At 41.4% G+C, this 26,335-nt stretch overlaps 1 protein-coding gene across 5 annotated transcripts in view; it reads left to right on the top strand.

The window, feature by feature from the left end:
- pla2g6 (phospholipase A2, group VI (cytosolic, calcium-independent)) overlaps positions 1–21,896 on the top strand; it is an 84,762-nt gene extending 62,866 nt beyond the window's left edge. For all 5 annotated transcript variants that reach the window (XM_060849565.1, XM_060849568.1, XM_060849564.1 and 2 more), the window contains 7 exons: positions 31–181; positions 2,008–2,144; positions 12,356–12,510; positions 14,322–14,489; positions 16,575–16,648; positions 19,882–20,390; positions 21,112–21,896. In XM_060849565.1, coding sequence (XP_060705548.1) covers positions 31–181; positions 2,008–2,144; positions 12,356–12,510; positions 14,322–14,489; positions 16,575–16,648; positions 19,882–20,026 — 830 coding nt within the window. In that variant the 3' untranslated portion in view covers positions 20,027–20,390; positions 21,112–21,896. The remainder of the gene's footprint in view (positions 1–30; positions 182–2,007; positions 2,145–12,355; positions 12,511–14,321; positions 14,490–16,574; positions 16,649–19,881; positions 20,391–21,111) is intronic.
- Positions 21,897–26,335: the final 4,439 nt, after the last annotated feature.

Below are 26,335 nucleotides of genomic sequence, written 5' to 3'. Positions count from 1 at the left end.
TGTTGGGGTTTGCTTTCCTGTTACACATAGGCAAATCCATGCAATATCTGCGTTGCCTTTATTTCCGGATGAAAGATGAAGTGTTTAAAGGATCCAGACCATTCTCATCGGTTCCACTTGAGGAGTTTCTGAAGAAGGAGTTTGGGGAAAATACCAAAATGACTGATGTCACCAAACCTAAGTGAGTTCATAATTTTCTCTTGGAGGCTCATGGTACTGTTGAATTTTCTTGCACAGGGAGTGTGGAGACCAAATTGTTGAATATTTTTAAGACAGAAATAGTTCACTAGTAAAAGAGTCGAAGAGTATCAGGGTTGAGTAGGAAAATGGAGTTGAGGCTATGGTTGGGATCAGCCATGACTTTATTGCATGATGAACTACGCTTAAAGGGATGAAAGGTCTGCTCCTATTCTTGATTTATGTTTGTAAATGTAATTTACAGTTGACTGGACAACTGATTTATGATTCCAGTAGTGTGGGTTCAATTCTCACGCTGGCTGAGTTTATCATGAGAACTCTCCCTCTCCCCTTGCCTGACGTATGGTTACCCTGAGGTTAAACCGCCACTAATTGTCTCTGTGAAATGAGAGCGCAGCTCTGTGGTTCAGTAGGACTATGGCTTCTTTACCTTTTACCTTTGTGTAGTATTTTCAGTTTTAGGATGGCAATTAAAACTTGTTCAGAGGAACTGAAGGGCGCTGAAGCACAAACTACAATGAATTTATCTGACATACCAGGTTTATTTATATATAAACTTCAATATATCATCTGGAACTTAATAGCAGATCGGAACAGAAGTAGGCCATTCAGTCCATTCAGTGAGATCGTGGGTGATCTGTGGCCTAACTCCATATTCTGGACATAGCCCTTAATATGTAAACTTAACAAAAAATTATCTTAGGTTTAAAATTAACAACTGTCTCGCATCTATTGCTGCTTGAGGAAGAGAGTTCCAAATATATTTTATCTTGTGCTACATGCAAAATACTGTCCTTTTTCTAAAAAGAACTGCGTTCACCCAATCCTCAGTACTATATTAAAATTCAGTCTTCAACTTTTAAAATAAAAGTGAACTAAGGTAGTACACATCATGCTTTTCAGTTGGTTTATCTGTTACTTTAATTAATGTTATTGCTGTCAGTCGTCATTCAATCAGGGCACTCAAATGTAAAATGAAACGCTGTTTAACATTCACATGAAGCGGGGTGCTCAAATGTGGCTTATGGGTAGCATTCTCTTGTGATTTAGTCAGAAAATTGTCCATTCAAGTGTCACTCCAGAGCACTAAATCAAAACTGGCATACGAGTCCAGTACTGAGGGCATGCTGTTGTGTCTGACATTTTTGTCTTTTAGTGTCTGGAATAAGTTGTCAGAGGAAGTGGTGGAGACAGGTACAATTACAACATTTAAAAGGCATCTGGATGGGTATATGAAAAAGAAAGGTTTATAGGGATGTGGGCCAAATGCTGGCATATGGGACTACATTAATTTAACACATCTGGTCAAGTTGGACCAAAGGGTCTGTTTCTGTGCTGTACAACTCTATGACTATATAACTGATGCTAAACCCAAGCTCTGTTGTCCCGCTCAGAAGAACGTGAAGGATCCCAAGCATTGTTTGGACAGAGATCTCTCCGGTGTCCTGGCCAATATTTTTCTCACAATCAGCATCATTATAAACAGATTATTCAGTCGTCGTCATGTGGTTGTTTGTGATATCTTGCTTCGCTTTTCATTAGCTACCACAGTTTCAGTATTTAAACTGTGACTAGTTTCAGAAGTAATCCATGGGCTGTAATGCGCTTTGGGACCTTCTGGGATTGAGAAAGTTGCTGAATGATTGTGAGTCTTTTTTTCATATTAACCATTGTGTTGGGGGATTGTTTGCGTCAATTACCTTGGTGTTGAACATGGTTATGGTTGAAATTCAAATTTTGGGTAAGTGGATACGTTGGAAGTTAATGTCTGTATGCATTCTCCCCCTCCCAACCCACCTCTGCCTGTAGAGTGATGGTGACAGGAACTCTGGCTGATCGGCATCCTGGGGAGCTTCACCTGTTCCGCAACTACAACCCGCCAGAACCACAGCATGATCCACCTTATATGAGGACAGCAGAGTTCCAGGCACTCACCCAACCTAAAGGTAAAATGTGCTACAACAAGCACTTCTAAACTCTTGTATCTTCTTGTTACCTTGGGATCAAAGCTTACAATTTAAGGGATTATGACGTGTTAAAGGATATGGGCCAAAGTCCAGAATATGGAATTAGGCCACAGATCACCCATGATCTCACTGAATGGACTGAATGGCCTACTTCTGTTCCCAACTGCTATCAAGTTCCAGATTACAAAGTCAGGTTGAAGTTTATATATAAGTAAACCTGGTATGTCAGATAAATTCATTGTAGTTTGTGCTTCAGCACCCTTCAGTTCCTCTGAACAACAAGTTTTAATTGCATGAAATGTTGATGTTCGTGATGTGACATTTCAGGCTTATTGTGAGTTCCCCTTGAATTGGTGATGGTGAGCTTTCTTCTTGAATACAAGTGAGTGGTTTATGAGGCCAGTTATTTTTTATTCATTCAAGGGTGTGGACTTCTCTGGCTGGGCTAGTGAAATTTTAATTTGTATTGCTTATTTTTAGCCAAGTTGTAGATCTGCTCAGCAATATACAGTCAAGAAGTAAAGGATAAGCATGTGTACAAAATTATTGTTTGAAGTGGTTATCATTTATTGTCCTAATATACAAAGTTGAAAGTAACTCAAACCAAATTTTGCAAAGAATAAATGTGACTGTATTTTCACCTCTGATTACATAGGTTAGTTGATAAATGAGTTGAGGACAACAATGCAATTTGACTGAAGGGGAGACATTGAAGTAGTTTCATAATGAAAGCACAAATCTTTAATTGCTTCATCAATTTGATCTTGCTGTACAGTGTGGTAGTTTAATGGGTGAGTGACGTGCTGTACTCCTGACATAGCTGTAATTGTCACCTTGAAACAGAATAGCCCAGTATTGATGCCACATATTTAATATCAAAACTTCTAACTTAAAAAAAATGCTTAAAAATGATTAGGCTTTGCATCATGTTTCTTATTTGCAGTGTCTTTTTGTAGTTTTCGAAAGGAATTTCTTGTGTGTATCATGCTTACCAGCCTTGAATTTATTATGGACCAGAACAAATCCCTTCAAAACATATTAAGAAGGTAACCTAGACTCTTAGCTTTAAAATAAGAAAAGGTTAATGTAAGGTGTTCCATTCCAGATGTAATTCGATTGGTCAAATGACTGGCATTAAGCAAAACACGAGTTATTCAAACACTATCATTAAAATACAACGAAAGAAGAAAATAAAGAAAAGATTTGGCTTAGCTCTAACTCCACTGGAAAACTTAACAGAGTATTAGATTAGCTACTGAACTGTAACTGTTCCAATATAGTAACGTCCCATTAGCACCCCCTTGGCAAAAGACAGATTCAGAAAAAAGATTGTCTCACATGCAACTCTAGCAGCCCAGGATAAAAACCATCAAGAGAAAACACTGAGAGAGCAGAGCAGCCGGGAGAGACTTACTGTTGCTTTCAATACTGCTGAGACCCCAGCAACAACTGCTACTGAAAAACTAACAAACTAAAAACTTGATTCTGTGAGAGCTTGACCCCACCCATTCAGGCTGCTGCTATTGTTCAAACTTTTTTAAAAAAAACCAAGGCCTCACAAGCTATTTATTGGAATTCCAAGTAGACAGCTCACATCTCTGTCTTAAAATCTCTTTTCAAAAAAAGGACAAAATAACCTCTTAAAGTCATAGTATTGGGGAATCTAAGATGGCGGCGATCTGAGAAGATCACACGCAGAGCTTCACATCGCAGCAGGAGCAGGACGGTCCTTTAACCCACCCAACCCAGGTCATCAGGATTTCTTGGATCGTTGGAAAGATTGTGGAACCCCAAGAAACATTTAAAAATTGGCTTACCTGTATTTCCAAAAATGCCTAAAAAGGGAGGAGGAGCATCTGAGGCCGGGCCTGCAGCTCAGCCTGCAGCAGCCTCCAAGCCGATTACTCTCCAGGACCTGGTGAACCAGCTCTTGAAATCTCGCGAGATGTTGGGGAAACAGATTGAAGAGAAGCTGGCTCCAGTCTCTCTTGTGCTGCAGAAGCATGAGCAGCAGCTGGGAGACCTGGAGAAGAGGACGGATAAGGTGGAGCACAGAATCACGGTGGTGGAAGCTGATGCAAGTTCATTCAAGGAAGAGATCCAAGCCCTGAAGACGCAGGTTCGTAATTTGCGTGACCAAGTGGATGATCTTGAAAACAGGGGCAGGAGAAAAAACATTTGGATCATCGGTCTGCCTGAGGGTAAGGAAGGTGAGCGGCCTGCGGAGTTTGTTGAAGATTGGCTTCTGAAATTCCTTGACTTGGAGACTGGCATGAGAGGATTGAAGATGGAGAGGGCTCACCGGGTCGCAGCACAGAGGTCGGGTCTGGGTCAACGCTCTCGTCCTTTCCTGGTGCGGTTCCATCATTACCGGGACAAGTAGAGAGTCATCGAGGTTTCCAGACTCCAGGGGAAGGATCCAAAGGCCCTAATTTACGAGGGATCTAAGATCATTTTTTTTAGGACTTTTCAGTGGCAGTGATCAAGAAACGAAAATTGTATGATGGTGTCAAGAGAAAATTGAAGGAGCTTGGGATTCAGTTCTCCCTGAGATATCCGGCAGTGCTTTGGATCACCTTAAATGGATCCATGCATCTCTTTGACACATCGGAGAAGGCAAGAGATTTTGTGGACAAACTAACCTAATTTAAACAATTGTATGTATAAATATAAATATTGTTGCTTGGGTATATGTGTATCATTCTGGAAAAGAAATGGAGGAAATCTGGTTGGAGCTTTTGTTTTTCCCCTTTTTTTAATAAAAGAATGTTTTTTTTATTCATATTGATATTCTATGGGGTGTTTATTCTTTTTAGCTTGTGCTTGCGATGTGGCTCTAGCTGGGAAAATTGAAGGTGGTTGAGATGGTTAGATGCCTATTTATGGGCAGTTCGAGGCAGGTAGTTGCCCCCTCCGGGCAGGGGGTGAGTTCCCCTACTCAGCGCTATTGGTGCTTTATATGTTGGTTTGTCTTCTGGTTTTTGTTGTTTTTTATTTTTAATAATTTCGTATGTTTGTTAAATGTAGTGGTTTTAGTTTATGTAGTTTTTATATTTGGTGGACCCTGCAACACTAAGGCTCAGCAATATGTGGTTCGGGTTCCTCCTCTCTGGAATTTAAATGTAATTGCAGAAGGTTATGGCTAATGATTTGATTAAATGGTGTACCTGGAATATCAAGGGAAGTCACTCACCAATTAAGAGGAAGAAGGTACTCTTGAGTCTTAGAAAGGAGAAAGGATATTGCTTTGTTACAGGAGACACATTTGGATGACAAGGAGCATCAGAAATTTCAGCAGAATGGCTTTGACTGAGTTTATTTTTCATCATTTAATACCAAAAGTAGGGGAGTGGCTATATTGGTAAGGAAAAATCTCTCATTTAAATTGTTGGAATGTATTAAAGACACATACGGGAGGTTTGTAATTCTCAATGCCTTGATAAATGGGGAAGTATATGGCATTTTAAATGTTTATTGTCCCCCAGCTCATCCTCTTAAATTCTTGGTAGATGCTTTTTCTAAACTGATAAATCTCAAGTCTCGGCATATCATTATAGGGGGAGATTTTAACTGCCTCGTGGACCCCACAGTAGACAGGTGCACCCTCTGCATAAACTAAAGAGTTATTGGGTCTGTGTGGGGAATTAGGGTTGGTGGACATCTGGAGGTGTCTCCACCCTACAGGTAGGGATTTCACATTTTTCTCCAATCTGCATAGATGTCACACGAGGATTGATTTTTTTCGACCCCTGCGGTAACCCTGGATCTGGTGGCATCCTGTACGATTGGTAATATTGCCATCTCTGATCATGCTCCAGTGTACCTCATGGTTAAAATTAAAGATGTTACAGTGGATTCAAGGTACTGGCGAATGGACCCCTTTATTCTCATGGACAGCAAGTTTGTGGAGTATTTCTCTAGGGAATTTTGGACATTCCTAGACATCAACATAGGCTCGGTTGATAGCTCATCTGTTCTCTGGGAAACTGCCAAAGCTTATGCTAGAGGGTTAGTTATTTCATATTCCATCAGTAGGAAGCGGCAGAAGGGTGAGCAGCAACGTCTCCTTGAAGTATGGTTGAAGGCAGCTGAGAAGGCCTATTTTGACAAACTACAGAGGATTACGGCACTGCGGTCTACACTAAATTCTGTGCTCACGTAGACGGCAAAGAAGGAGCTGGCTTTTGCAAAGCAAAGGTTATACGAGCATGGTGACATACCTTGCCAGAAAGAGAAGTGCCCCACAAACCATTACAGTGATTAGGGAAGGATCTGGGAACCTAACATGTGATTCTAAAAAGATTAATGTGGTGTTCCAGAGATTCTACTCTAAGTTATATCAGTCTGAGAATTGTGAGGAGGGGCAGGCCAAAATGGAATCCTTTTTCAGAAGTCTGAAGCTCCCGGCTGTGACTCCCGAACAACAGTCCTTTCTCAATGCCCCATTATCAGAGCAAGAAGTGCAGGAAGCTGTGAGGCAGCTTCACAATGGGAAGGCGCCCAGTCCTGATGGACTTCCCAGTGAATTCTATAAGGAATTTATAAGTATACTGTCAGGCCCGATGCTGAATATGTTTAATGATTCATACAGCCATGTTTGTCTGCCACCATCTCTGAGAGAGGCCAATATTTCACTTATCCTTAATAAAAAAGGAAGGATCCAGAAGACTGTGCTTCATACAGGCCCATCTCGCTCTTAAATGTGGACTTTAAGATCCTCTCTAAGGCTCTTGCGTTAAGACTGGAGACTGTGTTACCCCCTAAAAAGGATTAGACGGGCTACATAAAGGGTTGCAGATCTTGCAATAACGTTAGGAGGCTGCTTAACATAATTCAAGCATGCCAACAGCAGTCAATACAGGGTTTGGTGGTTTCTTTAGATGCAGAGAAGGCATTTGAGTGAGTTGAGTGGCCATACCTTTACAATACTCTAGACCGGTTTGGTCTGGGCGAAGTTTTCATAAAATGGATAAAGGTTCTCTACAGTGTACCTCTCGCTGCGGTCATTACCAACGGGGTATGATCAAGCAATTTTAATATTTCTTTCACCATTACTTTTTACATTGATGATTGAACCGTTGGCAGAGGCCATTCGTGAGGATCTCAATATATCAGCTCCAGAAGTGGGGTCAAAATTACATAAGATCTCGCTGTATGCCGATGATGTTCTAACTTTCTTGACAAATCCAGCAGTTTCAGTGCCTTGCCTGATACAATGCATTCACGCGTTTGCCGCTTTTTCAGGGTATAAGATTAATTTTGCTAAATCAGAGGTTATGCCAATGGGTGGTCTTACAAAAGAGTTGGCTCTTGAGAGTGACTATAGATTCCCATTTAGATGGTCACGGGGGGTTGTGTGAATTTGGGCATATTCATTACTCCCGTTCTGGATTGGCTGTTCAAAGCCAATTTTACTCAATTATTTGAAAAAATAAACAAGATCTCCAAAGATGGCAGGCACTTCCAGTCTCAAGGTTGGGTCGGATAGCGCTTATTAAGATGATTATTTTTCCTCGTTTGCTATACCCTATACGGATGCTCCCCCTGATTTTCAATAAACAAACACTCAGGAGACTAAGTTAAAAAATCACACAACACCAGGTTATCGTCCAACAGATTTAATTGGAAGCACACTAGCTTTCAGAGCGAGGCTCCTTCATCAGTGATTGTCGGAGCTCCGAAAGCTAGTGTGCTTCCAATTAAACCTGTTGGACTATAACCTGGTGTTGTGTGATTTTTAACTTTGTACACCCCAGTCCAACACTGGCATCTCCAAATCATGACTCAGGAGACTGAACAGTTGGTTTTGCTCCTTCATCTGGCACCGTAAACGGCCCCTCATTAAATTAGCCAAACTGCAGTTGTCTCACAGATTGGGGGGAGTAGACCTTCCGGACATTAAAAATGACCAATTAAGCTCGTTTTTGACCTATGTAAGTGATTGGGTTTGTGGGGACCCTCTTTCAATATGGCTAGATATCGAAGTCTCCCAAGCAAGGTGTTCCCTTACCAGTTTGCTGTTTTTGGACAAAGTGAGGACAGTTAGGGAATATTGCCATAACCTAATAGTCATCAATACTGTTAAAGCATGGAGGGCAATTTGGCAGAGGGAAGATAATATTGGCAAAACATCTTTGTTTACACCTTTAGTGGGTATGCCGAGTTTTCAACGAGGTATGGTAGATTCAGGATTGAAACGTTGGGTAGCTAGGGGTATATCTTGCATGGGTGATTTATTTGAGGGAGATGTAATGATGTCCTTCGATCAGTTAGTACGGAAGTACGAGTTACCTAATAGAGACCTCTTGCGTTTTTTTTGAAGTTAGGGATTTTATTCACAAAAAAGACAACACTTTTGACTGATCCCTACAAATCTGACATAGAAAGAGGGGTACTAAGGGCTAAGAGGACACTCTCTGTCAGTACTCTATATCACCAATTGGGGGGTGGCACCTCAGATGAGTCTGATTGACTCTGCAAAATGTGGGAAAGAGAGTTGGGTGTTGAAGTTTCTTCAGAGGCATGGGAGGATATTTGGGAGAATGCAAGGAAGATAGCAATTTGCAATAGGACCCAAGCTTTACAGTTGAAGATTCTCCACAGGGTCCACTTAGCCCCAGACCGGTTGTCAAAATTTAAACCAGGGGTATCTTCAGCATATCCCAAGTGCAAGGTCTGTACGGGTATTCTTACCCATTGTCTTTGGTCTTGTGACAGGCTTCAAACATATTGGAGCGCTGTGGTGGGTGCAATGGAGAGGATTTTAGGTGTAGGGGTGGAGGAGGACCCTATTTCGCTCCTTTTGGGCCTACCCATTGTATTTCCTGCAGACTCACATCAGGCAAAATTTTTCAATATTCTTACATTCTGTGCAAGGAAGAATATCTTGCCAGGTTGGCTATCAGAAACCCCCCCCCCAGGCCAGTCGGGTTGGCGGAAGATTGTTATGGAACATATTCCTCTGGATTTTCTCACTAATATGGTACACCACAAAACTGAGAATTTTTACAAGACATGGCAACCCTTTTTGAAATACCTGGACACAGATTTATCTGCCACACTAATAAGGGCTTTTATATAGCCGTAACGATTTTGTGTTTCAATGAGTCCAATATCCAGGGAGGAGGAACTGTGAATGTATGAGTGTTTTGTTTGGCTGGGCTGAGTTATTACTATTTATTTGTTTGGTGTTAGGTATTTATTTAGTTAGTTAAATAGCTAGTTTAGGTTTTTAAAAAAATTTATACTTCTCTATATATGTTTATACATTTGTATAGGAGGATGGGTTGGGGATTTTTTTTATTATTTGGGTTGAGTTTTGTACTGTTTTGAACTGCATTGTTTTGTATTTGTTGTAGTATTTAAAAATCTATTTTTTCTTAATAAAAATATATTATATAAAGTCATAGTATTGTCACAAATTGTCCTTCATTCAATTAATCCTATTTCTCCTGCCTGGTCTGATATATTAAGTACTAATATTTCCCTTCAGTCCTGTTTTCTGTGGTTTTCAAAAATGCACAGGTTATGCTATGTGAAATCTTTCGCTGCTGTCTCCCTCATGGTATTCCATCAAAAAGCAATTCTCTAAAATATATCTCTGCCTGCAAAGTCCTCACTTGCTCTATCACCCATACGTTATTGAAAAGGATTGTCACAGGGCAACATTATTGCTGCACACCCCCATTGCAGGTATAAGCTGATGGAGCACCCAAAGATAAATCACGCAAAGCACTTTAAGAACTAAGTAGAAGGAAAAGAATGTTGTCTGAAGCAGTTAGTACCTGAAAGAGTTAACTGATATCACATGTTAAGCTCTGTCCAACTGGATATAAGTGAATTTTCCTTGGAGAAGTTATCAGTTTTAGCGAGTTTGGAGAAAATTTGTAGCTCAGGTTGAGGTTCTGGATGTAAGTTTTTTCGCTGAGTTATCAGTGTGTGCATTAGTTGTCTTTAAGTAATGTAGCATAAGTATTCAGTGGCAGTATTGTAAACTCTTACAAGTATAGCATAAGGTCTTACCATGGGCTCTTGTCTAAATATTTATTATGTAATAAGCTATTCCATTTAACAAGACTGAGCTAGTCATGTGCTGAAGATGTCATGTGGGCATCCTTCTCCACTTGGTTTTAGTCTACATTATTGATACCAAGCAAAAATACTATTTGCAATGAATCTACACAAGACATTTCCAGATGGTTCAGCTGAGCATGTTTGGAACATTACAGTAAAGAACATTTATTAAAAAGACATTTAAAAGACAATCTTCCTTCCTTCCCCTTTGTACCTCCTCATTTCTTATCACATCTCTATTCTTGGCCTTCTTTCATTTCCTCTAACCTTCTTTTGCTCCGTGCCTCCCCTAAAAAAACTATCAAACCCTACTGGATCCGAAAAATGGTTTGGTGCTGATCCTTAGCCAACTGGTGTAATCCCAAGAACAAGAACAAGTGTTGGATTAACATACTACATCTTCAGAATAGAGTCCCGTAGCATTGCAGAAGAAACAATCCACTCAAAATTAGCAAACCTTTCGTAAGTTGACTCCATCCGTTTTCCTTCCATTCCACAACCTATGCAACAGAACCTCTCTCAACACTGAATTCTGGTGACATACACCCCCGCACCACAATGATGTTGACACCAATGCTACAAGATGTTTTTCTTTTTTTAAAAAATGTATTTAAAGCAAAACATATGTACGCAATCTCTCACAGATGTAAGACTGTCTAAGAATGACGGCTGCCATGAAAATGGAATTTCCTTCGGCATTTACTGTGGAATGCACAATATGTTGGAGGTTTGGTTGATGTGTCTATTCAGTGAAGCCGCTTTCTCCCACATATTAGGATGTCTGGATCATTAGCTATTTTTAAGCCTGTATGAAAATGAACAGTAGAGTCCAAGTTTTTTTCAGAACAGCTGTTGCAAGCTCAGCAATTCTGTTCAATCTATTAAAGCCCATCTTTCACCCAAATCTCCATCTGCGTCAGGAAATGGAAATTTTGAACTTGCTCCCAAAACCCTTAACTCATACCCCTCGTGAAAGGCAAGTTCCTTGGGTGGGCCCCAACTTCCTGTCAGCCAAACCTCAGCTGTGGCTGAGTTGGTAACATTCTCACTCCTTAAGTCACAAGGTTTCCAGTTCAAGTTTCACTCCAGGGCTCGTGCAGTGAAATAAAAAAATCCAAGTTGACACTCCCATGCAGCACTGAGGAAAGTGCTGGACCATCGGAGATGATACTTTTTCGAATGAACCATTAAACCGAGATCCTGTCTGTTTCCTCAGGTGGCTGTAAAAGCCCTATGACTTCATTTGAAAGAAAAACAAGGGATTTATCTCTTAATCGACATCATAAAAACAAATAATTTAATTGGCATTGCATTACTGCGTGTGCATGCTTGCCATGTGCAAATTGGCTGCCCCTCTTTCTACATAACAGCAGCAACCTCAATGGTATTTCATTGGCTGTGAACGGCTTTGGGATATTCAGTGACTGCTGAAACTGCACTATATTTATAAAGTATAAAGACTGTAAAGTCCTCATTTCTTTCTTTTTTAAAATTTCCCATATGTGAATAGACCCTGTGGACAGTTGAAAGAGGGACAGATATTAATTTTATGGAGACATCATCAGTGGAGGATGAGCTTTGGGAGTCCTGAACTGAAAACAACCTCTTTACAAAGTAAAACCAGGCTGGTATTACCATCGAGGAAGCCACAATGGTAATTGCCACTTCGTCAGGTGAAGAGTTTTGTGCCTGCACGCTTCCCTCCTCCTCACCTGATGAAGGAACAGCACTCTCAAAGCTTGTGATTTAAAATAAACCCCTGTTGAACTATAACCTGATGTTGTGTGACTTCTGATTTCTTCTTTGGATTGTGGGAGGAAACTGGAGCACCCAGAGGAAGCCAATGCAGACACAGGGAGAATGTGCAAACTCCATACACACAGTCACCCGAGGGTGAAATTGAACCTGGGTCCGTGGTGCTGTGAGGCAGCATTGCTAAGCACTGAACCGCTGTGCTACGTAGCCGAAGGGCCTGTTTCCACTGTAGGGACTCTAATCTAAATACTTGCTGAGCAAGTATTTGAGGCAAATTTTGGAAAAAGGTAACATGTAAATGGTCAGTTTGCAATAGTGCTTCATGCGTATATAGTTCTAAATTGTGGCTTTCCTTCAAACAGACCAGTTGGTGTGGCGAGCAGCTCGTTGCAGTGGTGCGGCCCCTACCTACTTCCGACCCATGGGCCGCTTCCTGGACGGAGGGCTGCTTGCAAACAATCCAACGCTGGATGCCTTGACTGAAATCCATGAATACAATCAGAACCTGAGGAGAAAAGTGGGTGTTATCTTTATTTCATTAAATCGTTGCTAATTCTAAGCCAAACCAGGAAATTAGCTTAGTTTCTTGCTGCTGTTTCCCAGATTGGAATGAAAATTGCTCATGAAAATTCCAGTCACTACCTTGTTGGAAATCTTGGTATTTGAGATGGAAAGGTTATCCAACCAAAAGGCCTCATTTTACCACTTTGTCCTTTTAGTCATATTTCTGTATTGGATAAAATGATATTGCTTAATGATTTACAACCTTAGTATTGTTATTCTAACTCTTTTTAATCCAGTATATAAGTTGAAACTGCTAAAATGTGACAATTTACTGCCAATCTTCTAAGAGTAGTGCTGATATTGAGACACTGTGACCATGGTTGTTTCCCATTGTTCCTAGCAACTAGAGATAAAAGGGAAGCATTTTCCAACTGAAAGAATATTGCAAAGATGCTTTTCCCTCTAACAATGGCTCTGAGAGTGAATGAATGTATGGTGAGAGCTGTGCAGGAAGGCAAGACTTTAGTTGGTTCTTAAAGAGTCCTACAGCATGGAGACAGGCCCTTCACCCCAAACTGGTCCATGCCCACCAAAATGTCCATCCACGCTAGCCCCATTTCCCCGCATTTGGCCCATATCCTTCTAAACCTCTCCTATCCATGTATCCCATCCAGATGCTGTTAAATGTTGTTAATGTACCCTCCTCAACCACTTCCAGTGGCAGTTCATTCCATATATGTACCAGCCTGTGTGTAAAAACATTGCCCCTCAGCTTCCCTTTTATTTATTCCCCTCTCACCTTAAACTGAGCCCTCTAGTCTTCGAAACCCCAACCCTGGGGAAAAAGACTGCGTGCATTCACCCTGTCATGCCTCTTGTCATCTTATACACTTCAAAAAGATCCCCCCTCAGTCTCCTACCCTATAAAGAAAAAAAAGCCCTAACTTGTCCAACCTGTCCCAATAAGTCAGCCCATTGTTTGTGACCTTTTGTTTCTTACTGAGCTCAACTGGTGTATTGCATAGATTAGATTAGACTTACAGTGTGGAAACAGGCCCTTCGGCCCAACAAGTCCACACCGACCCGCCGAAGCGCAACCCACCCATACCCCTACATTTACCCCTTACCTAACACTACGGGCAATTTAGCTTGGCCAATTCACCTGACCCGCACCTCTTTGGACTGTGGGAGGAAACCGGAGCACCCGGAGGAAACCCACGCAGACACGGGGAGAACGTGCAAACTCCACACAGTCAGTCGCCTGAGTCGGGAATTGAACCCGGGTCTACAGGCGCTGTGAGGCAGCAGTGCTAACCACTGTGCCACCGTGCCGCCCACTAGGCTGCTATAAATGAGCCAGGCTACAGCAGGGATGAGTCTAGATTAGAGTGGTGCTGGAAAAGCACAGCAGGTCAGGCAGTATCTGTGGAGCAGGAAAATCGACGTTTCGGGCAGGAACACTTCATCAGGAGAGAGGATTTCATTAGCAGGGATGAAATAATGAAATATCATGGGATTCTTGCTTGGTATTCTGCTGCAAGTGAGAGCGCACATTGAGATCAGATGAGGACAGGACTGAATTGAATTTGAGTATAATGGCTTTGCAATGCAAGTATTGGAGAAGGAACTCTTGAAGTCAATGGAGAACTCCATTCGCTCTTGTGTGGCACATTGGACAGAGCCACGCAAATGATCTAAAAAAATGTTTGTAACAAAATCCTCATTTAATCAATAAATGTTACATGGTGAGTAGCAGCTCATCAGGAGTGGTTTCTCATTGCAATGTCAGTTTGCCTTTTTTGTAATGCTGTGTTCACTGCACAGGGTAGAGATGATCAGGTGAAGAAGCTTGGTATCGTTGTTTCTCTTGGAACGGGAAAGCCGCCACAGGTACCTGTGACTTCTGTCGACGTCTTCCGTCCCTCCAATCCTTGGGAGCTGGCTAAGACAGTCTTTGGTGCCAGAGAGCTGGGCAAGATGGTGGTTGACTGCGTAAGTATAATGTGGAAGAGGCAAGCATTTGTTGTTCCTTGAATTCGCTATTCCTCAAAGTGATGTGCTTAAGGACTCATTAGGCCTGTAATTTTTGTGGCTTTTGTTATCAAATCCAAAGTATATCTGCTTTTCAGTACAATCCAGATGTGCCTAAAACAGGTGATTGTACAGCATCAAGTCTAGCACTGGAGTCTGTTATGTACCCAAATTCTGTGTCGAGACCGTGATGCTGGAAAAGTACAGCAGGTCAGGCAGCATCTGAGGAGCAGGAGAATTGACGTTTCGGGCATAAGTCCTTCATCAGGAGTGAGGCTTGTGGGCCAGGGTGGGTGACAGATAAATAGGAAGGGGGTGGGGCTGGTGGGTAAAGTAGCTGGGAATGTGATAGGTAGTTGAAGATGGAGGAGAAGGTGATAGGTCGGAGAGGAGGGTGGAGTGGATAGGTGTGAAGGAAGATTGACAGGTCAAGAGGGCAGTCCCGAGTTGCAAATTCTGTGTGACAGAACCTCTCCGCACCAGGAACTCAGGCTCAATTCTGGCCTCGGCTGACTGTGTGGACTTTGTGCATTCTGCCCACGTCTGTGTGGGTTTCCTCCAAGTGCTCCGGTTTCCTCCCACAATCCAAAGCTGTGCGGGTTAGTTGGATTGGCAATGCTAAATTGCTCTTAGTGTCCAGGGTTGTGCAGGCTATGTGGATTAACCATGGGGAATGCAGGGTTACAGGGATAGTGTAGGGGTGGAAGGTCTGGATGGGGTATTCATCGAGAGTGGGGATGGGGGGGGGGGGGTGTGGGGGAGGTGTGGACTTGATGGGCTGAATGGCATGCTTCCACACTGTAGGAGACCTGTGGTTATTGTGATGGCTTATAGCTGGTCTGGTGCACTCCCTCTGGCTGGTGATGGTGACAGTAGAGACTGTGGGAAAGGTAGATTTCACTGTGCCAGGGTTCCTTCAGGGCTTCGGGAATAGTTTCAGTTGCTTTGAGGGGAATGCAATGGCTTCAGCGTTGCTGTGAGCATGTGAATAGTGAGCACCAACTCTATTGATTTGAAGCTGGGTTCTCAAGGCATTTGATGTTTTTAATTGTCTTAAGCTAACTGTTTTTTCAATAACTGCGCTTGGTGTCAGTGGAATAAAGAGTCACTGAACTAGGTTATTCATACATTTGCTGTTTTCCATCATTATGCAAACGCTATGATGCACTGTGCCTCATGATGTTCACTGCTATGTTTCATGCTTCTCTGAACTTTACCCTTCTATTACTCCTAACTATGCTATCAGGCTTTATCACAGCCCCACCTACAAGTTCCCCTCCACACCATCCTGTCTTGAAACCATGTCTCCGTTTCTTCATTGTTGCTGGGTCAAAATCCTGGAGCTTCCTCTCCAACAGCAACAGTGACTGCAGCAGTTCACAAAAACAACTTCCCTTTAGGGAAGGTTAAAAATGCTGGTCCAACATGCCATGAAAGAACAGTTTAAAAAAGAAAGCATGTGCCAATCAAACTTGTTGTTTGCTCAGGAACTGGTGCCCTTTGCCTCACTTAATCCGTCTGACACCTACAAACTTTGAGGCTTTTGAAACCCAAGCTTGGCTTTTATTTAACTTGCATCATCTTTCCCAGTCATTTCAACCTCTGCACTTTTTCCTTTCACAATTTCAAAAAAAAATGGATCAATGTCCTTTCTAACTAGTGCAGGCTTCATTAGTAACTGGCACATGCCAAATTGATTTAAGATTGAAATAAACCAGCTCCTTGTGACTGTCCAAGGATTGTAAAGGTATCAAGTATTGATGTAATTATTTCCTTTGTCTCCAAGAGGTTTAACAATAATATTGCTAAATAATTAGACTCCAAAAGTGCATATTGTGTATCTGTTTGCAAAATGAACCTAAAGTGTGTTATTATCTTCCCAAAACTACTGCTGTGTCTGAATTAACCACCCTTTGGGAGTAGTTTAGTCTGTCAGGGCATGGCTTGTGGCAGTGAGAGAGCAGAATCCTTTTTTAATTAACTGATCTGAGAGACTAATTAGATGAGAGATTGTAGTGATGAGATCTTTCACCTTCTGTTTGTTAGTGCACTGATTCAGATGGTCGAGCGGTGGATCGAGCCAGAGCCTGGTGTGAAATGGTGGATATTCCATATTTCAGGTAGGCACAGGATTTAATTAATCAAGGTCTAGATTAGAGTAGAACTGGAAAAGCACAGCAGGTCAGGCAGCATCCGAGGAGCAGGAAAATCGACGTTTCGGGCAAAAGCCCTTCATCAGGAATCAAGCAGAGGCTCCAGCCTGGGCTGGATGGGAGGGTAAGACTTGTTACCTGGACACTTTGGCATAGGTTACATTATGGAGATGATGATGCAACAACCGAGGAGCGCTGACATGCGACTGCGATTTATTTGTTCTCCTAAGATTGGATTGTTGCACATCTCCTATATTGATCCTTCAAGTAATACCCATGTGTAGCGTGTAGCCTGCAGTCTGGTTGGGATTGGGCCAGTGTTTTACCCAGTCAATCCTTTTAAAACTCCTTATATAAAAACAATTATTCAATCGGGAGAGTTGCTGGCTGAGCCAAATTTTATTGCCTGTCCAAGTTGTCCAAGGCCATGGTGAGTTGCCTTCTTGAACCGCTGCAGTCCACGTGCTGCTGTAGGTAGTCCCACAATGCCCTTGGGGAGGGAATTTGACTCAGCAACAGTGAAGGAACGGCAGTATATTTCCAAGTCAACATGGTGAGTGACTTGGAGAAGTGCATGCAAGTTGTGTTGTTCCCATGTGTCTGCTGCCCTTGTCCTTCTTGATAGAAATGGTTGTGGATTTGGAAGGTGGTACCTAAGGATCTTTGGTGAATTTCTGCAGTGTATCTTGTAGGTTGTACACACTGCTGCTACTGCTTTTCGATTGAAGGGAGTGGATGTTTGTGGATTGGTGCCAATCAAGTGGGCTGCTTTGTCCTGCATGATGTTAAGCTTTTTGAATGTTGTTGGAGCTACACTCATCCAGTCCAGGCAAGTGGAGAATATTCCATCACCTTCCTGACTTGCCTTGTAAAGATGGTAGACAGGTTTTGGGGAGTCAGGAGGTGAGTTACTCACCGAAGTATTCCTAGTTTCTGACCTGCTCTTATAGCCATTAAAATTATATGGTGAATCCAGTTGAGTTTCTGATCATTGGTAACCCAAAGAGTTGATAGTGGGGGATTTCAGTGATGGTAATGCCAGTGAATCTCAAAAAGGTGGTGGTTAGATTGCCTTTTATTGGAGATGGTCATTGCTTGGCATTTGTGTGGCATGAATATTACTTGCCACTTGTCAGCTAAAGCCTGGATATTATCCAGATCTTGTTACATTTGAACATGGACTGCTTCAGTACTTGAAGAGTCACAAATAGTGCTGAATGTTGTGCAATTATTGACGAACATCACCACTACTGACCTGATGATGGAGGGTAGGACATTATTTGAAACAACTAAAAATTGTTGGGCATAGGACACTATCCTGAGGAACTCTTGCGGAGGTGTCCCGGAGATGAAATGACTGACCTCCAACAACCACAGCCATCTTCCTATATGCCAGGTCTGACTCCAACCAGTGGACAGTTTGCCTCCTGATACCTATCGATTCCAGCTTTACTAGGTTCTTTGTGAAGGAAGTGGTCTGAATAGACAATTCTGGTTAAATGTAAGAAGAACACAAATTGCTGCAGAAACACAGCATTGTTTGGCAGCATCTGTGGGCAGAGAAGCAATTAATATTTTGAGTCAAGTGACTCTTCATCGAAACAATTCACTGGACCCAAAATATTAACTCTGCTTTCTCCCCACAGATGCTGGCAGACCCACTGAGTTTCTCCAGCAATTTCTGATTTCTTATAAAGTTGTCTTATTCCAGTTAAGTGCAGATGCCCGGAATTTCTTGAGATCACTTGTAGGCTGCTTTAGACCTGTTGCAACTTTATTGCTTTGAATCTGCATTTTTTTTGTCTTTCTTTTAGGACAGTTTTGCGTATACATATATAAATGTGAAGTCTGTAGTGTGATGGCCATGAGACACACATACTATCTGTGACGTACAGCAGTTTCACTTTGGACCTTTAATAACGTAGGGTGGACGTAACTACTAACCTGTCCACCATTGTTATACAATAATGCCCACTTAGACTGCACGATCAAAAAGAGTAGTTCGTACATTTACAGACTTGGCGATTTTGCCATTGAAGTGCAGTCCAATATTTTATGTGATATGTTTGAACTTTGTGGGCAACAGCCTTCATTTTATTAAGTAGAGCAATCTTCAATCAGAAACCAAAATCTGTTGTTATCAATAGATTAAGCACTATGCAGTGGAATGATAAGATAAGATTAGATTAGATTCCCTATAGTGTGGAAACAGGCCCTTCGGCCCAACCAGTCTACACTGATCCTCCGAAGAGTAACCCATCCAGACCCATTTCCCTCTGACTAATGCATCTAGCATTATGGACAATTTAGCATGGTCAGTTTACCTGACCTGCACATCTTTGGATTGTGGGAGATTAACCGGAGCACCTGGAGGAAACCCACACAGTTGCTGTTATTCTTTTCCATGTGGCCCAGAAGGCTCCGTAATGTGCAATCCCTAGGACACACAGCTTCTTTTCCTAAAATTTTCATTTAACTTCCAAGCGCAGTAAACCTCCACTCCACTCCATTCATTCAAAACTTTGACAAATCCTGGACAGTATTATCAGACACACCTACTGAAATTTTGGATTTCGTGCCAATCTCTGAGGCTTGGTGACTCACCCTGCTGTCTACGCTGTACTGCTGCCTCATCCATTCATCAGTTGAGGTTTATTGGTGTGCTGTCTTAGTACAGTGTTAGCTGATAGCTTGATTATGGAATAAACCAGCTGGGAAATGTTTCTGTGTCTCAACCGTGTAAAGAAACTGAGCGAGTGAACTTCATAGATCAGGCCGGTTTGATGTTGGGGGCCTGGGTAGTATCAGTTAGCTTAGTTGGCTGGATGGCTGGTTTAAGTAAAAAATGAGGTCTGCAGATGCTGGAGATCACAGCTGCAAATGTGTTGCTGGTTAAAGCACAGCAGGCCAGGCAGCATCCTGAGATGCTGCCTGGCCTGCTGTGCTTTAACCAGCAACACATTTGCAGCTGGATGGCTGGTTTGCCGTGCAGAGTGACACTAACAGCATGGGTTCAAGTCGTGACACCTGCTGAGGTTACCACAAAGGATTGCCTCCTTTTCAACTTCTCCCCACGTCTAAAGCATGATGACCCACAGTTTAAGATACCACCAGTCATCTCTTTCTAATGAGAGAACAGCCAAATGGCCCAGTACCACTCTGGCAACTTTATCTTTACTTTCCCTCATTATTTTTTCCAGGCTCAATTCACAGCTGAAAACGGATGTGATGTTGGATGAGATTGACGATGCTATTTTAATCAACATGCTTTGGGACACACAAATCTACATCCACCAGGAGAGGGAGAGAATCCAACAGCTCGTTCAACTTCTGTTAAGTGCTTGACTTAGGTGGGGTTGATTAAAAAAAATGAAAAGCTGCATTAATAAAGACTGACCAAGTTGGCTTTGTGAGCACCTATCATTTACAGAGCTGACTGAATATTATATGTTTAATTTTTCAAGTACTGAAGATTAAAACGAAACAGTGCTGCTTTGCTGCACCAGTTGCACTTCAGTTATACAGATATACAGTGGCTGATCCGAAGTGTCTTGAGTTTAGTCCAAAGAAAGCCAAGAAAGAGAACAAAGAGAAAATATCTTGGTTTGGAATATTCCATCCATCAATGTCATATCTTGCCTTTTCTCTTTACAGTCTGTTACACACTTTCATTTCACATTTGAGAAGAATGACTGCTGTCACAGTAATGGTAAGTTCATGGTTTATAAAAACTATGATCAGGCTGGATGGGCTGAATGGCCTTCACATGCTCTTGTATTATTAAATGAGCTAGTTGTAGTTTGGTTTCTGCTTATTCAAACAGTGATACAATTCACTGTGGGGCACCAAATTAGGGACTGGCTCTGGATACAGCAGTGATGGTTCTCAGTATTGCGATAATGGCTGGTTATGATTTCTATAAATTGCTAAGTATAGCAATCATAAGAATTGCAACGGCGTGGAATTAAACACATCTTTTGATGGATCTCGGTATATTTTTACATTTGCTTTCATTGTGGATTTATCCTAGCTACCCAGCCTCTGAAGCTGACGAAGAGCCAATACATCTGAAATAGATGGTCTTTGAGGAATATATTTATTTTGTTTTATGTAATGTGTTGTTTCTAAGCCTCTGTGTGATTTCACATTTCTTCCAAGTTGACAACAAAGACTGTTAGTATATGTTGGAAAGTGAGAATTTGTGGCCTCTTCACACCAAATGGGCAACATAAGTTATTATTACTAAGTTGCGGACCAATCCTCATCATTGCTGAGTACCCATTTGGGGAAAGCGTGTGTGTGTGAAGTACAGTTTCCACAAAGCTTCACAGTGCAGAACCGTACCATAGGAATACTTTAATGTCAGTGAATGATGTCTTTGTGTGTGATGGTGATGAGTGGAAGAAAAGGGTTTTTGTTCTTTGTTACAGGAGAGAGTGAATCAAGAGGAATGGTTTCCACTGCCACGTACTTTGTTTTTCATCCACCCCCGCCCCACTTTAGTTAACCCAGAAAATGGTGTTGGGTAACATGTTCTTGTAGGCTTGAATTTGTCTGAATAGTTGTTGCAAAGGCAGAAGGTAGAAATCAATCCAATGAAACATAAACAAAGGCTCCATCTATCCTCAATGGGAGGCATAAACAAAATCTCCTGCTGCTATTTGCGGGATGTCACTGTGTATTACTTGGCTGCTGTCTTTCCTGCATTACAACAGAAGGCAAGATGGGGAAAAAAATGTTCAAACACTAGACTGACCACAAAGCACTAGGAAACCTTCTGAGGTCATGAAAGGTGCTATAGAAATCTAGGTCTTTATTTTAAAACCCTTGATCAAACAGATGACACAGCGCCTCAGAGAGAGGAAAATGTGATGACCAAATAGACTTTCATTATGTTTTCAACATTTCTTTGTCATAAATTTGCAAATTGACATTGAACTGACTGCCTTACTTAACATTATGTTTTAATGTATTTAAATTATACACTTGGTTTTGGTGGTTGCATTTAAGAATATGTCATGATGATGAGCTTATTGAAGTGAAAAACCAATAAACAGTTTTGTGAGTGTGTGCATCAAACCTTCAACTGATGTTACAATCTGCAGGATTAAACTGTAATACCGTGTGCCTCAGTTATCTGTAATTATGTAATTCTGATCTTCATTTTCACTAACAATGTACAATGTGAATATAATAAAAGAATAACTAAAATGTTTTCAAACTGTAACTATTTAAACAAAGGATATTTACTTTATCAAATGGCTGGATTGAACTTGTGAAAAGAATATTTCAATAAGATAGCTTTTAGTAATTGTCAAGAATACACCACCTCTCATTTGTATTTAGTTGCCTTGAATTAGGTTTATTGTCACATGCACTCACCTGAGTATGTGAAAATTTTATAAGTTCGCCATCTTTGGTACAAAGGTTTCTGGATACCGAACCTTAGTTACAAAACCAGAAAATAGGGAAAGCAGTGTTAAATAAGGTTGGAGAAATGCACAGTAATGTGCAGGCAGATGCTAAAGAGCATGTTTTGAGTGAAGGGGGGGAGATGATGAGTTAAAATGGCAAGTGAGTTCCAGAGATTAACAGCCACTGAACAGTCCTCAGTAGAAGCAAGCGGCAATGGGGTGGATAAGAGGGTGTGAGGAATTGCGTTTGGAAGAGATTATTTGGAGAGCATGGGGCAAAGGATTTGGGGATGAGATAGAGAGGCTGTAGGAAGTTTTCAGCAAATTTACATTTAGAATATTTCTAATCAAAATTGTTTTAAGTGCTGTTGAAAATTGGGGAATTGTGACTGCAAGTGGATGCCACAATGAGTCCAATCTGGGGATTGCCTCAGAAACAGACATACAGGCATATGAGTTACGAGTGGGAAGAAGTTATTTGGGTTCTCAGACCTCTGTCTTTTAATAAGAAAATGGCTAATCTGATTATGATGACAACACTACATTTCTCTCCTGCTCCTCTGTAAACTTTCACTGTCGTGTTTACCAAGAAGCTACCTGCCTTCACAATACTCAAACATTCTCTGCTTCTACTGCATTTTGAGAAACAGTGTTCTGAGACTTGAGACCCACTGAGAAAAAAAAGTCACCACATCTGCCTTAAGTGAGTAAGCTCTTATTTTTAATGGTGGTCACTGGTTTGAGAGTCTCCCACAGGAGGAGACGTTGTCTCCAAATCCATTCTGTCAAGACCAGTAAGGAATTGTCTATTTCAATCACTCTGCTGAACTCTAGTGGAACTCAGCCTGCCTAACCTTTCCTCAAAAGGCAGCCTACCTGTTCCAAATGTGAAGTGTAAACCAAAAGAACTGTGGATGCTGCAATTCAGAAACAAAAATGGAAATTGCTGGAAAAGCTCAACAGGTCTAGCAGCATCTATGGAGAGAGAAACAGAGTTAATGTTTCGGATCAAGTGACCCTCAGAATCAGAAACCTTAACTCTGATTTCTCTGCGAAGACCTGTTGAGCTTTTCCAGCATTTTCTGTTTTCATTCCAGATATTTTCTGAACCAATACATTTATGTTCTTACTTAAATAGCGAGACCAATACTGCAGAATGGAGCTCAACAATGCCCTCTATAAGCAGATCTATCTACTTCTCTGTTCAATTCCCCTTGCCGTAAATGATTAGTAATTCTATTAGCATTCCTAATTACTTGCTGTACCTACATACTAAACATTTGCGATTCAGGCAACGAGAACATCCAGATCCCTCCGCATTTCAATGTTGTATACTCTCATCTTTTCAATTTTTTAAACTCTTCCTGTCAAAATGGACAATTTCATCTTTTCCTACAATGCTCCATTTCCCACATCTTTGCCCACTCACGTAACCTATTGTTTATTCCTTTGTAGCCTTCTTCTGCCCTCTTTACAACTTACTTTTCCTATCTTGGTATCATCAGCAAATTTCGTTACCATCCCTTCGGTTCCTTGATTCAAATCATTTTGTTTAGTTGTAAAATGTTGGAGCTTAGCACTGAGCTCCAAGGTATACTGTTTGTTATATCTTGCCAACCAGAAAAAGACCTATTGATACTTACCCTTTTTCTTGTCAGGTAGCCAATCTAACCTTAATCTGTTGCCCTTACCCTACGATGAATTTATTTTCCACAATGACCTCAAATGACTATCAAATGTCTTCTGAAAATCTAACAATGATACATCTATTAGTTACTCTTTACCTACGGAATGTTACTGCTTCAAAGAACTCTTAACAATTTGGTTAAATGTGATTTCCCTTTCACAGAATCACGTTTAATCTGCCTGAGTACCTTGAATTTTTAAGAGCCTTGATAAAATCTTCAGTAATAGCTTTTAACATTTTCTCCTTCATAACTGTACTGGTAAGCTAACTGGCCTGTAGTTTCTTGATTTTCACCTCCCTCTTTACATTTATCAATCCAATGGGACCTTCTGCAAATCTAGGAAATTTTGGAAAATTACAACCAATGCATCAACTTTCTTGCGAGCTATTTCTTTTCGGACCCTAGGATGAAGTCCATTAGGCATGGATTGCTTCAGTGTACAGGGAGTGGTGAATGCTGTTGATAATGTTTTTTTTGATGTCCTTGCCAACTTCCCCTCTCAACCAAAGCCATGGACATTCCTCCTATTTGCTGATTGTTGGACATCACTTTATATAAACAGGGGTTTACCTGCATCAGTGACTTTGCTTAAAAGAAAACTGTTCATCAGGCTATTGAAAGCTTTGGGACATTTTGAGAATGTTCTAGAACTGCTGTGTAAACATTTTATCTTCCTTGATCCTCTTTCTCCAAAAAAAAACTGTGATAATGCAATCAACAGCATTTGTTTAAGGAATGGTTTAAATAATCTCCGTAAAGATAAACCATTCTGTTAACCACTGATTCAATGTTTTGAAGAAATGTTAGTGGCTCAACTTCATGTGTTAAATGTTCTGTCATGGTTACAAATGTAATTGCCCCAGGATGTTTCTTCATTAGGATTCAGTATAGAATAATGTGCAGTGACAGCGTTCTCTAAAGAGATTAAGCCACTGCGTTGTCCACTTTACCTGTCCTACCACAAATGCCTATTCTAGGAGGTGGGTTAATAAAATTAAATGCTCTGTAATTGCATGGGCCATCAGAGAGATGGCGATGTCTGCTCAGAGGAATAGGCTGAGATGGATTCAGAAGCATTTCATCAATGACAGTGAGTTTGGGGCTCCCTTGCTGTTTGAAACAGTATTGTATTAAATATGTGCAGGCAATGTGAGTAACACTCAGTCACATTGGGGGATAAGCATATCGGCAGTAGCTGGATCTGTTGGATAAAAATACAAAGCACTGAGAATCCAGGACGCTGGGTAATATAAAATGCAAGTATGCAGTGTAAACTGAATCATTAATTGCTGAACCGCTACACCTTAATTTGTATTCATGTTCCCACTGATTACGCTATATACACACTTAGTACTGCCACCATTGTTGGTTAATACTAATCTTAACTAGCTTTTTGTTAAGTTTTCATTCCAACACCTCGATTAACTGCCAAAAGCAGACTATCAGCACGTTTGGCCACGCTGGCTAAGACAAAATGTGATGAGGCAATTGTTGGAAATGTCACACAGTGCCAGGCAATGCGCATTTCTCCCTTGACATTCAATGGCATAGCCATCGCAGAATCTCCTACTATCATCATTTAGGCTTGCCATTAACTATATGAAACGATCATCTGATGAAGGAGCAGTGCTCAGAAAGCTCGTGTTTCCAATTAAACCTGTTGGACTATAACCTGGTGTCCAACACCGGCATCTCCAAATTATAAATTGCCTGGCTGTAAAAACAGGGTAGAGGATGTGAATTCTATGGTGAGTGGTTCCCCTTCTGATTCCCCAAAGCCTGTCCAGCACTTGCAAGGTGCATGTGTGACAGAGTGACCCCCCCCACCATCTCCCACTTGCCTGGATGGGTAGCTCCAACATTTGAAACGACACTATCCAGGACAAAGCACCACATCCACCATCTTCAATCTTCACTCATGCATAGTGGTACCATCTGCAAGATTCACTGCAGTAACCCAGCAAGCCTCTTTCAATAGCACTTTTGAAGCCTTTGATTTCATCACCTAGAAATGCGAAGGCAACAAAACACATGGGCACACCACCACCTGCAAGTTCCCTCTAATCCACACATCATATGTTGTTCCCTCACTGTTACTGGGTCAAAATCCTGAAATGCCCTCCCTCGCATCATTATGGGTCTGCTTCCATATTGTGGATAGCGATAGTTAATTGCAGTGGCTTGTCACTGGGTAATTAAGGATGGATAACTCCTGCTCACCTCAATGATACTGATATCCAGTGAATACATAAAAGTAATGTAGAAGGTGGATATCTTTCCAGCCAGCCAGTCTATTGGCAATATATTTTGTACTTCTTCTGTTTGCTTTCTTTTGCTGGTATAAGTGGTGATTGGGGTAGTGCTCATCATTTTGGCTTGTGTTTGGCATATTATATCACTCCTCTGCCATAGTGTCTGCTATTGGCTTTGATTGGCGAACTGGTTTATCAGTGTGAAGAGTTGCCCATGAATAGGCATTGCTGAAGGAGAGTCATTTCAAACTCAAAATGTTAACTCCGTTTCTCTCTGCACAGACCTGCTGAGTTTCCTCA

Source organism: Hemiscyllium ocellatum, chromosome 33 (genome assembly GCF_020745735.1).
Source record: "Hemiscyllium ocellatum isolate sHemOce1 chromosome 33, sHemOce1.pat.X.cur, whole genome shotgun sequence".
Taxonomy (NCBI): Eukaryota; Metazoa; Chordata; class Chondrichthyes; order Orectolobiformes; family Hemiscylliidae; genus Hemiscyllium; species Hemiscyllium ocellatum.
The sequence above is the reverse complement of the archived record's forward strand: the minus strand, read 5'-3'. Positions and strand labels throughout refer to the sequence as shown.